The sequence below is a fragment of the Clarias gariepinus genome, chromosome 24, assembly GCF_024256425.1.
Source record: "Clarias gariepinus isolate MV-2021 ecotype Netherlands chromosome 24, CGAR_prim_01v2, whole genome shotgun sequence".
Lineage (NCBI taxonomy): Eukaryota > Metazoa > Chordata > Actinopteri > Siluriformes > Clariidae > Clarias > Clarias gariepinus.
Window position 1 is genome coordinate 16,830,643 of NC_071123.1, and position 17,278 is coordinate 16,847,920.

A 17,278-nucleotide genomic window follows, 5' to 3' on the forward strand; every position below is an offset into this window, starting at 1 on the left:
CCGCTTTAGGATCATCTGTTTATCATGAGGCGTATGAACATTGAACAGGCATAAAATGTGCATTCCGTCCGCTGCGGTTGACTGTGATCATCCGGTGCATAGCTGTAGACTGTAATGCCCTATAATTAGTGCTGTAATTATGTGAATAACCTCGAGCATGCTGCGTGTGTGAGCTCAGCGAACAGGCCTGGGGCAGGACACGAAAAGAAAATCATAAAGCAAATCCAGGTTCTCACATTTGAATAGGAATAATCAAGTTGTCGGATGTGTGTCATGTGACACACTGTAAAACATTTGCTAGGGCTGAATTATAGCACAGGTGTCTGGGTTTCTACTTGATCTCCCATGCTAATCAGACTAGTGTTAGCATGTCATACTTTTCCATAAGGTCTTGGGCGCCGATAGGACTACTGATCAGAAAGTCCTTAGTTCAAACCAAAGTACCACGAAGGTATCACCGCGGTTAGGCCCCTAAACAAGGCGCTTAATCCTCAACTGCTCAAATGTACACCGAGAGAAAAATGTAAGTTGCTCTGGATAATTGTCTTTGTGTCCAAATGTACCGTATATGCTTTCTTCTGAGTGTGTTGGGACAATGTGAGGTTGGCTGGCTTCACCTCATAGTCATCCCCATCCTGGGTTGGTGGTTGGCGAGATCTAACTGGTTTGTTAGAACTGGTCGAGTAAATTAGGAAGAATGTTAGACATGAAAATGGTGAAAACCACCTTAGATGGTCTAAGGTCTGTCCACATGACCTACGTTTTACAAATATCTTTGTCTATCATCACCTGTTCCGCCATGTAGAAGTCCGACCGGGTCTCGTCTAAAACCGCCATCGCCGTCTGCGGGGTCTGTCATCGGAGTTCTGTATGTAGCAGCAGTGAGCTTCGTAGTGCATTCAGGCCTCTGTTAGTACTGTAGGTAATGTGTGAGTAACTGTTCGTGTATGTACACGCATGTAAAAGGTGTAGTAAGCAACGTTAACAGTCACTATCGCAAAAATATCCTCATGAACCAACCTGACGTCAAATCAAGGAGACTATCACACAGGCAATGATATCATCGGTACACAAGGTGACGTTACAACAAGCCAAAATCTCTATTCTTGAATTTGACGATAGGCCAAAACCACGGACAAAGATCTCTGTTTTTAAAAATACCCGGCTACGTGTGGACATGGCATGCAAGTGATGTATGTACAAGTTAAAGGAGTAAGAGATGATTACAGAAGCCATTATTAAGCATCTCGGGAACCTAAAATGTCCAGGTGCAGCATGATCGTTAAAAAATGATATGTAAATATGAAACCGCACGGCCTAGTCTGGTTATATTTAAAAAAAGAAAGAAAAGAAGAAAAAAAAAAAACAGAACCCAGTCCTTCTTCTTTCTCTCAGAATGTAAATTTGTATGCTGACGCTGTAATTTCCTGAACTGCTCCTGTTATCATACTGTGGATTTTCCCACACGGTTTTACCCGCCGTTTGTTTTATAGTTTTACCACAAACCCAGGCACAAAAAAGCCCGAGCAGTCTGTTCCCACACCTGAATAAGCTTCGGCTGCACGGGACCATTGAAACCACACTGCACTCTCTAAGTAATGGACAACAAAAGCAACTGCTGAGCCCGGGCTTTTGTTTTTGTTCCCTGAACAAAGTGCACAAGCCGACCTCCAGCGAACAGGGAGGGCGACATGGCCGCTAATGGGATTGATAAACTCGAGCAGACAGGCAGGAGAGGAACCTGCCACTCACTCAGCAGCCGAGACGTGAGCTAGGAGATCCAGCGTGGTCTTCAGTTTCTGTGGCCGGTTTCGAAGGTTTTACCTCTCAGAGGCTTAAACACAGCAGTACAGTGGAGTATTAATTATTATTCATTATCTGTTTCCGGTAAACATGGTTGAGGTTTTTTAACTTGATATGTTTATTTAAAATATTTTGTGACGCAAATAAAAGGAGAAGAAACAAAACACGCTTGATCAGATGATATTTATTTTCTTTTCTTTATATTTTTTACTTCCCCGTTCCACTTCCAACTTCAATCCGTCTGCGTTTCTGACTCTGTTTTTGACTCCACTTTCTACTGATTCAGATGCTCTGTTCACTTCTGCCTCCATTCCTGCCTCCTCTTCTGGTGCCTGCTGTCCACTTTGATTTTTGACTCCGCTTCCTGTTTAACTTTTGGCTTATGATTTACTCTGCCCTTGACTCTACTTCCGACTTCCCCTCAGACTCCTGCCTCCACTTATAATTCTGCTCCCTACTTTGATTTGAAATTAGCTACTGACTTCACTTCTGACTCGACTTCCGACTCTTTTTTTAAAATTTTTTTTATTATTATTATTATTTTTTTTTTTTTACACTTGTTACTGACTCTACTTTTTACTCTTTACTTCGCTACTGATTTATCTGCTTTTTAACGTATGACTTTGGTTCAGACGCTGCTTCCAACTCCATTCCTGCCTCCACTACTGGTGCTACGACTCCGCTTCTGACTTTATTTCCAATTCTCTTTCCACCTGACTCTGCTTCCCATTTCAATTCTGACTTACTTTTGACACCATTATTAACTTTACTTTATGCTTTACTTCTGATGTTGCTTCTAATTTACTCTGCTTTCGACTTCACTTCCTTCAATTTGTTCTTGACTTTCCTTCTAAATTCGTTTCAGCGTTCTCTTCTGTACTCTTACTGTAACTTTTGTTTTCCACACCACTTTATTTATTTATTTATTTATTTTTTTACATTCCATAATTATCTGTTCTGGGCGGTCATATGCAGAAAAGTTCAATTTAGCCAATTTATACTATTTTAGGAAAATGCGTGTTAGGACAACACAACCGCCTCATGACTACTTACTTATTTTATTTAATAGTGTTCTGCAGTTTGCCTTTCCTTACGTCCTACTCCCTGTGCGGTATGTAAAATAATATTAAAATGCTACTTTTTAAGTGAGGTATTGCGATAGTGAGAATTCCATTAAAAGCAGGCGACTGTCATGATATGAAAATGTAATATCACACATCTTACTAACCCTAACCTAATCTCTTCATCTGCAAGTCCTTAAACGTCCAAGACACCTATTCCTCACTCTCATAAATTTCTTTTCTACTAGTCGTATATTTATTGCTGATTTAATAACCTGACAGCTTATGAGCCAGCTTTATTTGAGCCAGAATAATGTCTGATCGAGTTCATGAGTCAGTTTGAAACACTTCATTAATATCTCCGAGTGCATTTTATTCCTCCTCCTGGAGCGGTACGGTATGCATGCTTAGATAGATTTATCTCTTCAGGCCTCTGAAGCATGGCTGCGAAAAAGCCGGCGCTCGGAACTTTCCTCAGGAATAGGTCTGGTATTTTCGGCATCTGAGACATGAGAGCTTTGTTGTTGCGCCCTTCTTCTTTTTTTTTTTTTTTTTTCTCCCTCTTTTTGTAATCAAACTTACTAAAAATAGCACCAGGCTCTGGTCCCTCCCTGAGATATCATTGTTTTTCTGGGGCTTTCTTCATTCTTTCCTGATTCGTGTAGAAACCCGTTCACAAACACACAGTTCCTGAAGGACACATCACCACAGCACAGTTGAGGTCTTGATTCTGATTGGTCAGAAGGCGTCGAATTAATTTGTCTGGAAAATTGCATGTTTATATTAGTGTACAATAAAGACAAACATGTCGAAGCAGACATAAACAGATGTTTTTAGACATTTATGGATAAGGTAAGCAGTGTTTGTTACAGTCCTCTGCTAGAGCAGGAAGGCCTTTAGGGAAAAGGACAAAACATGACAAACCTTTTTTTTTTTTTTTTTTAGATGACGGTCATGAAGTTAAACCATGATAAACCCAAATGGAGAACGTTACAATATATTGACAAACGGATATTTATTACCACACTTTGTCTGTATATGGTGTAAAACGAACTTCACATAAAACGTTAGACATAAGCACTATACTGTAAATTACTATGTTGTTTATGCTAAGTGTTTATGTCGTGCTATAAGCATGCACCTCTCAAGTTTTGGACAAATCGCCGCCCGAACAACATGTCATGTTCATATTCTCTCCACTTCAGACCACAGACGTCTCATGTTCTCATCTCCGTCTGCAGCCTTCAGCAAAGAGGATTATGGTCCTCACTGTGTTTACCATAAATCTGTAATTAGCTGACTTTAAGTGCTCTCCACTGTAGGCACTGTTGAAAGAGTGTGCCAAAGCACAGGACTCGGATCCTGTCAACGTCCTCCACGACGCACCAGCTGTAGTCCTAAAGCCACTGCGGCGGCGAAGCTTTATTACTGCGCTCTGCTCTTCTTAACGAGAAGGGAATCTGTAACCAACGCGCACTGTAAACATGTATAATATGGATTCATAAAAAGAATCATATGTTTTTAATGATGTAGACATATTAGATTTTATTTATTTATAGTTGTTTTAATGGATTTATCAGTTGTTACATATTTAATATCCCCAGGAATCATAGCATACAAATGTGTTCTGGAGGCGAGTTCTTGCGATTAAAATTCATATTGCGATATGAATTTTCTCATTAGAAATAATGTAGGGCGGATAATCCGTTCGAGCCACCCAGCAATATTACCAATGTGACAAAAAACGTGCGAAAAATTTTCAAATTTTCAAATTTTTTTCAAATACAAAGTATTTTTTTAAGACGCCAGGAAAGATCGGTTGCTCTGTGCATATAGTTGTCTGATCATCAGAAATGCATGTGCACTACTGTTGAACTGCTTAACACTGTACACAGCTAAAGAGTTCAGTTCGTGCAAGTTCCAGTAAATGTTTTTTTTTTTTTTTGTGCTCTTTTTTGAGTTGTAGTAGAAATAAGGGGGGAAAACCTGCCAACCCCACTCATGAGCTTTAGAGTACCTTTGATGATGCACATGAAAGTAAAAACCACACACCAGCATTACTTTTTATTTATTTATTTATTTATTTATGTATTTATTTATTTAAGTCCTTTCTACGTACAGTATGTATATAATTTTTAACCACAAGCTCCCTGAGCATTAATAAGAACCAATGTGCATTTCAGCCAAGAACCACGTTCTCTGTATATTCCGTAAGGGTAATGCACCACATAACAAAAATAAAAATAAAACCCTTCATCTCCAGTCAGATGACCTTGTGGTGGCTTTGTTGGATCTACTCTCACATACAGTTGTGGTCAGACGTTTACATATCATCATCATGGACACAAATGTTAAGGCAATATCGGACTCGCTGTGAACGTTTTCTTGGGTGAAATAACTGAACAGTCCTAACTTTTCATTTTGTGTAAGCAGACGTAATATCAACAAGCTTCTGGCAGAATTCTGGTTGGATACGTGATCACACTCATCTTGGCAGACGTGGCGGAGGTCAATTCAATTTGTTTTCTGAAATGGCCCTGACTTTTAAACACGTCTATGCCATCCACCGGTCTAGCCGATGATTAAGAATTCTTATGTAGTTCTCATTTTTTATGATGCAACACACCAGTTTTACTTGGAAGTAAACAAAACCTCAAAGTACGATTCCATCACCACCAACGCCACCATGCTTTACAGCTGTACAATGTTCTTGGGGTTGACTACCAGAACATGCTTCTGGTCAAAATGATTCTTCAGAAGGCTTTTTCTGTACTTGCACCCAAATCTTGGAGACTGCGGTTGTTTAGAAGTGGCTCCAGGAGAGATTTCTGACGTGTCCAGATCTGCCTTCGTCTTTCTCAGATCTGGACTAAACTCCTTGGAATTAGCCATTGTACTGTGTGTTGGTCAATTTAGTGAGTGCTATTAAACTTTTCCTGCTTTTTATGTTGTATAGAGAAGCCACCAGCTCTAGTCATTTAGGGTCAGTGACAGGAAGTTGACAGGTATAGGGCGTGGTGAATTAAAAGCTATTTCAGCACTTAATTACTAAAGTAATTATTGGGCTAAAATAGGTTTATGTATTGTGGCGCTGTATGTATAATTGTGAGCCTGTTGATTTCGTGAAACTGAAAGTAGATTAAAACTTGTGCACCAAATTACTTTTATTTCTACTTTTATTTATGCTATACAATCATTATGTTAATCAATTAATCAACATTTATTTAGTCAAGCAAACTAAGTTGAACCAAAGTGCTCTACAGGATTAAAAAACATGACAATAAATTGGCAAAATAGAAACCCCACACAAACTCAAAACAAAAAACATAAAATGATAAAAAATTAAACATTTTAATCGCCATTCTAAATAAGTGCCTCTTAAGTCTTGCCATAAACAAAAATATGACGGACAAAATAAAACCAAATTATAAAAGACATATGATGTCATCATTTAATCAATGAAAATATATATTCTAGGATGTAACTAGTGTAAAGGTGTCCTCAGTGTTGCCATGATGTGAATGTTTGTAAACATTTGAATCTCGCTGTAGTTGACTATTTGTATTCGTTTTGGACGGTTGTTCTCAAACCCAGAAAGCGTCACCAGGGAGTCCTTTTTTTTATTCTAAATTTTTTGGTATGATTGTCACTACCCTGGTAATCAACGTTATTGCATTTTAGAGGTCCAGGTGCCAAATTAAACTGAGACTGTGGAAAGTCCAGAAATGAAAATTGATCTGACTCAACCCAAAAAAAAAAAAAAGTCCTGATGAGGTGCATAAAATTGATTTTTTACACTTTTTAAAGTGGTCCTTGGCCACAAAACACATTGAGAGCCGCTAGTTAAGACGACATTATGAGTTTAGCCTGAATATTGTATTTGCATATAATTTGTTTGTTGCTTGGTTGGTTTTTAGGTTAAACCTTTTTTTTTCTTTTTCTAAACTGCTTGCTTGGACACCCAGAATGTCCACTACACCTCGTGATCATTAGGGACAGCAATCACCAGGGACCAGTCGATTACAATCTCACGATATCCAAGTGACGATAGTATTGAGATTCTGTTCACAATGTTATAATTATTCTATTCGATCTATGGATTATTTCAGCTCGCCACCTGCAGGATCATAGGGGAACTGCAACATTTTACCACCTTAAATGCAAACGTATATAAATGTTAAAATGATTAAAAAAAAGAAACAATTGTGGAGTCAGTGGAGCGTTACATGAATTGCCACCAGTGTTGGGAAGTAACGCGTTAGAGTACTTGTATTACTTTTTATGATGTAACAAGTAATTTAACGAGTGAAAAACTGTTATTTAGTTAAATTTTTAAAAAATGTAATCCACTATTCAGACAATTTATGTAATCCATGAGCCAGACGACAGTGATTCTAAATCCCTTAGCGTGTATGTGTAAAAGTTTTTCTAGAAGCCCCGCCCCCGATAACCCGCCCCCACTGTTATTCCTGCTGTTATACCGCTATCTCACCTATGCGGTTTACTATGTGAGGACCGACGCAAAAGATGGAAACCTAATCCCAGTGCCAAAACTCGCGGGGAATCATGATGAACCATACTACGAAACCGCGTAGGTGAGATAGGGGTATTAGTAGTTAACAGATTATGGGCCAAACTTTACTGAGTGATGATGGTAGAATAATTATAAAGGTCTTGACTAAAACAACATGCATGAGGAATCACAGAGGAGCTTTCATTTTCTGCAGTGGAAAAGTACTTGAATTAATTACTTTAATCAGAAAGTAACGCAGTGATGTAACTGATTATTATTATTATTATTATTATTATTATTGCTCATCACAGGAAAAAAAAAAAGGGCGAGAGAGAGGCGGTAACAGGAAGTCCACATGTACAGGTTAGATTTAGATCAACCAGATTTAGAATCAAAATAAACACGACGCTTACTCAGTCGCTCTTTCAAATGTTTTCAAAAGGAACAGGCCTGAGTGCTGATAGAGACGCAGCTCATTTGCGCAGTGTAATATTTGTCTATAATCTGTTTTTGCTTGTTCATTTATTTTGTGTGTTAAAGTATTATAGTGTTTAGTTTTCTAGCTCACGGTGCTTGTGCTTTGAAATCAGAAATAAATCGATTTTTTTTTCTATGGACAAATATTAAATCCTAATCAGACCTAATCCTAATTCAGGGTGAAGAGAGATGCTCCTTTAATTGTGTCCATGTTATCGTTAGCGCATCACAGTGCTTGCTGCTAGACCAGTTCAACCGACCTATCTCAGCCATTTGCTCAGACAGCAGGCTTAGGCTTGTTTTCTCCAAAACCTTTGATGGTCAGGGTAACCGAAACTATATACTGTACATTACAGTTAATTCCAACATGGAGCCTTTTTTTTTTTTTTTTTAAAGCCTTCTTGAAGCGGCAAAATTGAACGCAGGTTGCAGCTTTACTTTTTCTAAGGAAGTCGCCATGTCGTTTCCTCTCACTAAGTTTTTTTTGGCGCGCAGAGGATGTGGAAAAGCCGAGGTGGTGCGGTGTGGTCTGGGTTCATGGTCATGCATCCAGGCCTTTGTAACGACAGAGAGAGAGAGAGAGAGAGAGAAAGAGAGGGAGAGAGAGGGGTTTTCTAGCCATCCGTACACTCCTACAAATGCACAGCATAAAATTTCCCACAGCATGCAGGATCCTCATGGAAAGATGGAAAGATTGCACGGTGTTGCATCTCCTGGGCGGATTAGCCACGGCAGCTGAAACGGATGTTCATTTTCCGTCCCTCTCTTTTGTCTCGGTTTCTGACTAATGCTGAAACGTAAGACGAGGCTGCTGTGGTAAGACTGAATCAGTAGCGTTCTGCGGTTAAGGATTGTAGAGCTTACGCTGGTCACGCAACAGGCCTCATTTGTTCCACTAAAACTTTAATAACGTATAGCTGATTGATTTAAACCAGGAAAAAATGGTTCTTGTAGCTAAAGAATGGTTTCTCTTAAGAGTTGGGACGGGAATCGCCAGGGACCGGCCGATACGATATTATCACGATACTTAAGTGCTGGTTCAATTTGTAGTGTGTTACGCTTCTATAATATCCTGATTTGATGATAAAACATAAATAAATAAAAATTTCTATTGAGCCCCTAAAGGAAAATTGGTGGGAAAAATACAAAAATTGTAAGGGGGAAAAAATGGTCTTTTGGTTTGTGACATCTTGCCAACATTCTTCGCCACGGTTTTTTATATAAGTCTGAGTTCTCGATTTCTATCTATTTATTTATTTCCTCATCTGTCACATTTTATTTTTTGTCCCTGTCTAAATTTTTTTTTTGCGTCCCATGTCCCAATTTTTTTTTCTTCTCCTCCTCAGATTTTTTGCCCGCCTCTATGTCCTTTTAGGGGCTCTATCGGATGGTGTTACTGCCTGCTGATGTGTGAATAATTTAGTGCGCCACCTGTAGGGTTATTGAGGAATGGCAATGTCAAAAACTAACATGAATAAACAAATAATAATAATTTATTTATTATTATTTTGTGGGGAGATTTTGGCGTTAAGAGTTAAGATACTTAACTGATTTTACTATGACCGCCTCGGGGTTTTTTTTTTTTCCTTGAGCAGTTGAGATCCATTAGGATATATGTTGCATTACCACCATCTTCGGGGTCTCGATCTCCCCCTTATCGTGCAGTTTAAATCCTCTGTTTTACTTTCTTCCTTGTTGTCTTTCTCCATTTTCTTAGATACCTTTTACAGTGTTCTCAACCTTCCACAACGTAATCTTCGATCCTCCTCATCGTGGCCCTTTATCAAAACTTGTAGAACGCCTCTTGCGTAACTGAGTCAATCTCTAACACTGAGTGTCTGTGCACTATTTAGCAACAGGCCATCTGGTAATATTGTTTGTTTATTTATTTATTTGGCCTTCTTTCATCCGACCCAAAAGAATAGATTTTTTTTCCGTCCCCAGCACTAACCTAACTCGCTCTCTCTGGCCACTCATCTCCACCCCCCCCCCCCTCCCAACCCCCACTATGATAATAAAACGCGAGTAGACAACATGGCGTGAAGAAATGTACGTCCTCCAGCTCCCGCGTTGCCTCGCCGGGTTTATTGGGGCAGAAGGAGTCACAGCTGTCCTCCCTTCAGGGCCTGGAGATGAAAGCTGATTTCTAAAGAGAGAGAGAGAGAGAGAGGGATGATGTGTCTCCTGTATAATGTATAAGACACAGCGATTTGAGGTGCTTCATTCAGCTTGTTCTTGCGCAGCACTTTGGGAAACATGTCGGTCGTTATTGAATAGATTTTTATTACTGATGAAAATGGAGCCTTCTCCAGCCATGTGATATCTCCTTTATCTCCATCTGTGTATTATAATAATATCATTTTATAAACCGGGTTTGAAAACCATCGACACGTCCACAGTTTCAAGTTTTACGTAGCCCCCTATTTTGAATATTGTAATCAGCGCTAGTGCTCGCGTCCGAGTCTCTCCGCATCGACTCGCGGGTTGTTTGCATTTGGTCGCAGTCCAGCGTAATGCTAACAAGCTTAAGAGATTAGAAAATCACAAATCATTCCGAATAACACTGAAAGCCAAGTGCAGAGTCTGTAATCTCTACCGCATGGGATATACACACTAAGATTGATAAGAGTGTGTGTGAGTGAGTGTGTGGAAGCTCAAGGTCTATCCATCTCCATAATTCTGTTAATAGAAGATTGAGTCAGGACTTGATGATGAGAGACTGCGCCGGTGTGCCAAAATCTTTCCTTTAACAAATTGGAATGGCTTGTTTATGCTTGGAGAACAGGTTTACTGATAGCAAATCTGATTATATTTATTTATAAGTTGTTACTCCTGAATGTTTTTTTTCCATTCACAACCTAATACACAACTATTTGCTCCTTCCTGAGTTAATTAATTAATTAATTTATTTTGCATATTTATCACACTTAAATGATTAAGCTCATCATACAAATTTTTACATCACGCAAAGGAAACATCAAGTATTATTAAAAATATTTAAAAAAAGCAGTTTCTAAATAATTATTTCATTTATGGAAGGGAAAAAAAATGCCTGGCCCTGTGTGAAAAATTACTTTTGGAATGATTTTTTGGAAAGCACACGATTACTTCCAGACCTGTTGAATCAAGAAATCCCTTAAATGGAACCTGTATGACAAAGTGAATTATGCTTAAAAACTCAATTTTTTTAATATAATATGTAAATGGAATATAAAAATTAGATTGATCTTAATATATTATGACAAATATGAAAAAAAAAAAAAGGGTCCGAATACTTTTTTACCCCCCGTTTGGGTTCCTGTGCGCTCAAATTATTACCCTCGTCGTGCTATTTCCAGAGCGTGTGACTCTCTTCTGTTCTCTTGCAGGCTCCTTCGCTCCTGTAATCCTCTCTGCATTGCAATATTAAGCTCTTCCTGTTTCCACAGAGCCCTCGGGGTGATTACCCAGTTTTCCCCTCGTTTGCTAAATACAAAAGCGCTTGATCGGAGCCCTGCGTAGCCACTTCCCTCCTGTCCTCCTCTTTTTTCTTTTTTTTAGTTTAAAATGCACCAAAATACAACACTGGGACTATTTTAGGATAGGAGTTGCACTTTAGATTTTTTTAAATTGATGATCTTTTTTTTTTTTTTTTTAAGTCAGGAAAACTAAAAAAAAATTTCCTCTCTCTCTTGCGCTCTCTTCTTTCTTTTTTTTTTTTCCTGTGTGAAATCTGAATCTGAGTGTGGGTTTCATTTGAGGCAAAGAAAAGGCCTGAGAGTTTTATTTTGGCCAAATCCTGCCCCCTGCCTTCACCCTTCACTGCGGCCTGTCCAACACACACACACACACACACACACACCCCTCCTCATTCACACACATTCAGGAAGCCGGCGTCGCTGCAAGAAGCGCTCTCTGTTTCCGGGAATCGGACCCGCGGGCCCGCTGCGGAGTGGGCCGGCACTGACGCGAGAACCATTGTTCCCCACGTCGTGGAGGGGAAGGAACAGCAACAAAAACAAAAACCACCCATGGAAGGAGCAGAGAAAGAGAGAGAGATGGGATAGAATGGGGGGGGGGGGGGGGGGGGTCGAGAGAGAGGGGACAAGACGTCCGAGCTATTTCTGTTAAAGAGGCTCCACCAGTTGTGCACACACACACACACACACACACACACACACACACACACACACACAGAGCATTCCTGCACTTTTATGATTAGATAGCTGACCACTCGGCCTGCCTGATATATTGTCTCTAATTGCTTTATTCTGTATTAGCGGCTGTGATCTCATATCAGCTGAAGTTACAATGTAATGAGTTTGTCTTCGTTCTGATTGGTCAGAAGGTGTCAAGTGATTTTTCTGTAAAAGTGCATCTGGATGTAGCAGGTTTAATGCTAATGTCTCTTTTAATGCATTATCGTTTCCATAGCAACAGTGCAGACTGGACTCTTGCTATGAAAGAGTGTGTGTGTGTGTGTGTGTGTATGTATATCAAGTTTAAAGTGTCCCTTTATTCCGCACTTTATTAGACGCGTCACGTCCTATAATGCGTCTTTTTGTTTTGCTCATTCAGAGTTTTTCCTGATTTTAACGGTCATGATACCAGAATCAGGCCGAGTAGGTGGAGTAATTGTACAGATGTGATTTCCAGATGTTGGTTTTTATGCAAATTTCTCCCGAGCAGTGCATCAGTCCCTTGCATGTTTCCATTTAGTTTTTTTTTTTTTTTTTAAGAAGCATCCCAAAAAAAACAATTAATGAATAACGCACACAAACACTCTCACTTCCATCTTAGGGTAACTCTGATACAGAACGAACAGTCACTTCACTTCATATTTTGCCACCGTGACAGAAACCAACTCATTCTGTAGTCATGGCAACAAAAGCGACGCCCCTCGGTTTGTGTAGTTCAGCACAGTGTTATCGGCAGCTTTCTGATCAACACATCACACATGCGAATTTCATTCTGTTTTCTTTATTTTAAAATTATTTATAGTGCTCATATAGCGTATCAGATAATCTCCTGCTTCTTTCCTCTTGGCTCACATGCTCTGCAAAAACTTCTATTTTGTTTTATTTTTTTGGTACTTAAACAACCCTTTTGTGTGTGTGTTTTGTGTCTTCCAGGTTTCCCAAAAAACCAACCAGGTGAGTCAAGAGCAGCTTCCTTCCTCCGTTCCTCCGCCAAAATCATCCACCATCCAGCTGCTATTTAAAGAGAAGAATAGCGAGCGCGAGGGGCCGACCGTCGGACGCTCATGCCGTCACGTCGATGAGACGGGATAAGGACAGGCTGAGTCACAGGGCTGTGGGCTTTTAAGCACGTAGACACAGCACTGATTATGAGATAGATAGCGTAGACGCAGGGGCACTGCGTCACAACAAACACTCGCTCGCTGCCGCGTGCTCGGGGTTACGAGCCAACATGCAGCTGCAAAATTCAGTTTGGTTTAACATGCTCCTATTTATAACGTACCTAGAGTAGAGCAGATTTAAAGGAAGCTTGGTAAACAGGCGTTTGGGAGGCGCAAACTATCAGAACAGCTTGGCGAAGAATTTAAAGTTCTCTCGAACTGTTTGTACCAAAGAGATAAACAACAAAGTTTGTTTCTCAGGTTACAATCACGATGCAAGATGAGATAACTTGTCTGTCTCTCTCCAGTTCAATGTGGACTAGTGTTTTTATGATTTACAGTAGCAGGAGGTCAAAGTAAGGTTCGGATATTGACCTGGATACTAATCAGGATCAGAGCAGGAACTCAGGAAACTGTATCGAATTTACATTTGCCTTTGTTTTGTTGTGAAAATATTCTCTAAATTATTGTAACTAAACTAACAAGGCATGTGTTTATGCGGTGTTTATTTATTTATTTATTTTTTGTACGTGTGCAGACCAGGAAGTATTCTGAACAAGGACCACCCCCCAGACAAGAAGCCCAAGAGTGAGAAGGCGTCGTTGCTTCCTGCACATGACTTTGACCCTACAGGTAAGGAATGACAAAACCGCAGAGTTTGATTTATTGATTGTTGTTTTAAAGCAGTATCGATTCATATGAAACACAGTTTCATTCAGTTTAAAAGTAAAAAAAGTGAAGAACGAGGAGTGATGGAGTAATAGTGTTTTGAGAAACGAGATATAAAGGCACAATGTTTAGAAAGCCGGGTATCGGATTACGTAAAATCCTCTCTGCACATCAGACGGGATTTATCGTGAGGTAATAATCCCGTCCTGAATCAGACGCCGTCTCGTGGGCAGACAAAGTGACCGAGTCACACATGAGCACGAGTGCGTCATCTCCCTACAGCTGTGAATGAGATAAAAAAAAAAAAAAAAAAAGAGGTGATGATTTAACAAGCTCTCGTGCTCGTACTGTATGTCTCCAAGAAACGTGCTTCCAAAAAATTCAAGATAAATGCATATGAAAAGTTCAAATAGTCATGAGAAAACATTAATAGCGAATAGAATCGTTGTAAATTTTGGTATTCGCCAACAGTGATGAGAAATGTTTCGTTTGGTTTGTACTGAATGTACAGAAATGTATCTGTACATAACGTATCCTAATTTGCCTAAAAGAAGACTAGAGTAGTCAGGAAACCAAGTATTTAAAATTGCAGCTTGCTCCGACCCCACCTTTAAAAACCTAAAACCCTCTTGGCCTCTTATCGAAATAAACACTGAAACCAACGTTGTTAAAAGTTTATGCACAAAAACCTTAAGAAAAATGTTATTAAATGTTTTTTGCAACAATGCATTATAACAGTATTAAGCGATAGAGCACAAAAATATACAACGTCCCAAATAGTTGTGCACAAAAATGCAAAATAGCACTTTTAAAGGTTTAAGTATGAAAACACCAAATGTTATTTAACAGTTAAGCATGAAAATGCAAAGTAACAGTATTAAACACTTGACCAAAAAAAGTATGAGTATAATGTTTCCATTAATGATATTCATGTTGTGCTTAAATGTTTAATAGTGTTATTGACGATGCTCATGCACAACTGTTCAATGATGTTATGTGCTTGACATTATTAAACTGTTTAAAAAGCATGAAATCGCATAATATCATCAAACGCATGATGTTATAAAATGGTTAGGAATAAAGACGCAAAATAACCTTATTAACCAGTTTTTTAACCAAAATTAAAAAGATTAAGAACAGAAAGTGCAAAATAAAAAAACAAAAAAACATTCCTAACTCATTAAACATGAAAAATGCAACTAAACGAGTTAATAACAGGTTAAGCACAAGAATGTAAAAAGTTGTTAAAAGGTCAAGCATGAGAATGAACGTTTATTAACCAGTCATGCATGAACACGCAGAATTACATTACAAGTTAAAAAAAAACATAACAAAAAAAAAACACAAAATAATTTTATTAATTAATCAGTTAAGCATCAGCATTTTTCACTCTGTATTGTTTCCAGTTACAATCAGTTAAAAAATATTAAGGTGTGTTCTGCTCGTTTGTTTTCCCTTCAAAAGTTCTAATTTTCATGTTACCTGTTTATAAGGTTAATTTCTTTCTAGCTGCTCCTACAGTAGTTCCATGTGTATTGACTTTCTTGCTATTAAACACCAGAATTATATTGTTATTTATTTATTTATTTATTTATTTAATAATTGAAAAATGTCAATTGTACTGTTCTACATAATAGGTATGAAATATTGCCCACACTCAGGTCATTAATCTAGCATTTGTCTATTCATGTTCTTAAGTATAATACGAGCGGGGTTCGAGTCAAACCGGGACTTGTGATGACATTTCTGGTAAATAAAGGCGTAATTGACATTTACTAATGCAGTTTTCCAAATGTTTACCATCAAGGTAGAAAGTTCTCTTTCTCTTTCAGTACACTGAAGCCTTGATCAGACTGCCTGCCTTACGTATAAAACACTGGCCTCCCAGGAACTCCTTAGTGTGCAGAAATAGCTTGGAGCAAGTTCAGGAGGTAGCAATAACCGAGTTTCTGTAATGTCCAATGTGACAAGTTATCCATGGATTTTCACTTGATGAACGGTCACAGAGACGACTGCTGTGAGATCTGATCCACCTCGGCCAGGATCATCATGCCCGGACTTTTAAAACGTTTGCACCATTCAAAATGTTTTACTGCAGCTACGAGTCTTACAGAAGCACAGTGCGGTGATGAGACTCGTAGCTGCAGTAAAAAATTTTGAATGGTGCAAAAGTTTTAAAAGTGCATTAGTGTAGCAAGGGATTATATAGAGAGTTTTTACTCTTATAACCGGGTTATTCTGCACAATGTAAAAAGTCCCAGTTTGACTTGAACGTCATCTCATGACTTTAACCAGAACTGCTTCCTTCTGCTTTTTTGCTTTTCTGCTTCCTAAAAATGACCTTTTTTGTCTTAAAAAAAAAAATCCTCAATCTATTTTGCTTACATCACCATCATCCTTATTTTCTCCACGTTTGTTTTTGTTTGTGTGTGTGTGTGTGTATGTATATACCTGTGCGTGTCCATGTCCTGCATGTATCCCTGCTGTCAGAGCTGCCCGTGCAGAGCGTAGAGCGAAGGTCCGAGTCGTGTGGTAAGAGCTCACTGAAGGCCGCTGTCGTGGGTGTGTGACTGTGTGTGTTTTTTTTGCCGTGGTGTACCTTTGTCCTCCTTCTCCATCCCTCCCTTAATTACTTACTCACTCACTCACTCACTCATTTGCACATTTCACAGTTTCACCGTCCTCTCAGTTTGGATTGCTGGGATTAGTCCTGGGATAATCTGGAATTCATACTGTATGTGACCAGATGTGGTGATTCATATTCAGCTCCTGTATATTTTCATCCTAAAATGCTAACAACAACAAACGAAAGCCAGTGGGAGGATTAATTAGCATAACTTCAAGACTTTGTGTCATGCTAATGCAATCGTGCTGACTTTCATTCTTCATTGATAGGGAGACGTTTTTTTTTCCTATTCTGGTTCTGAATTAGTGTTTTTTTTTAACTGACTGGTGAAACATTATGCATGAGTGGAGAGCCACCTCAGAGCCTTACTAACCTGCCTGGCTGTCCGTGGTGTTGGTTAAAAGGAAGAATCTAACCTGGGGATTAAACCGCAATCCTGATTTCAGATTACCCTTAAATGCCTACGAAAAAGAATCATATGTATTTCGGTTAAGCTTGTTATATTGGCATCCTTGTCTGGCTTTGGTCAGTGACGCATTTGTTTAATAAATTTTTTTCCTTATGCACACATACACAATTGAATTGAAATGAAGCATTCAAGATGTGCTTGATTGGAAGTGAGTGTGCGGAGAAGGAACGGAAGGGCTCATGTTCCAAAGCATCCCGGATCGTCTGTTAAACACTGTGAAGGCAGTGTGTGTTGTAGCCTGGGCTTGTGTGGCTGCTAATGAAACGTAGGGTAGTTGCTGGGGGTTGATTGATGCAGCAGGATGAATTCTGTGTATGAAGCG

General features: G+C 39.1%; 1 protein-coding gene across 4 annotated transcripts in view; it reads left to right on the forward strand.

Moving 5' to 3' along the window:
- The window catches only part of arhgef12b (Rho guanine nucleotide exchange factor (GEF) 12b), a 53,072-nt gene that overhangs the window by 15,490 nt on the left and 20,304 nt on the right, over window positions 1–17,278 (forward strand). For 3 of the 4 annotated variants that reach the window (XM_053484715.1, XM_053484713.1, XM_053484712.1), the window contains exons 2-4: window positions 12,966–12,986; window positions 13,731–13,825; window positions 16,352–16,393. In XM_053484715.1, coding sequence (XP_053340690.1) covers window positions 12,966–12,986; window positions 13,731–13,825; window positions 16,352–16,393 — 158 coding nt within the window. The remainder of the gene's footprint in view (window positions 1–12,965; window positions 12,987–13,730; window positions 13,826–16,351; window positions 16,394–17,278) is intronic. The other variant, XM_053484716.1, reaches the window with a different exon arrangement.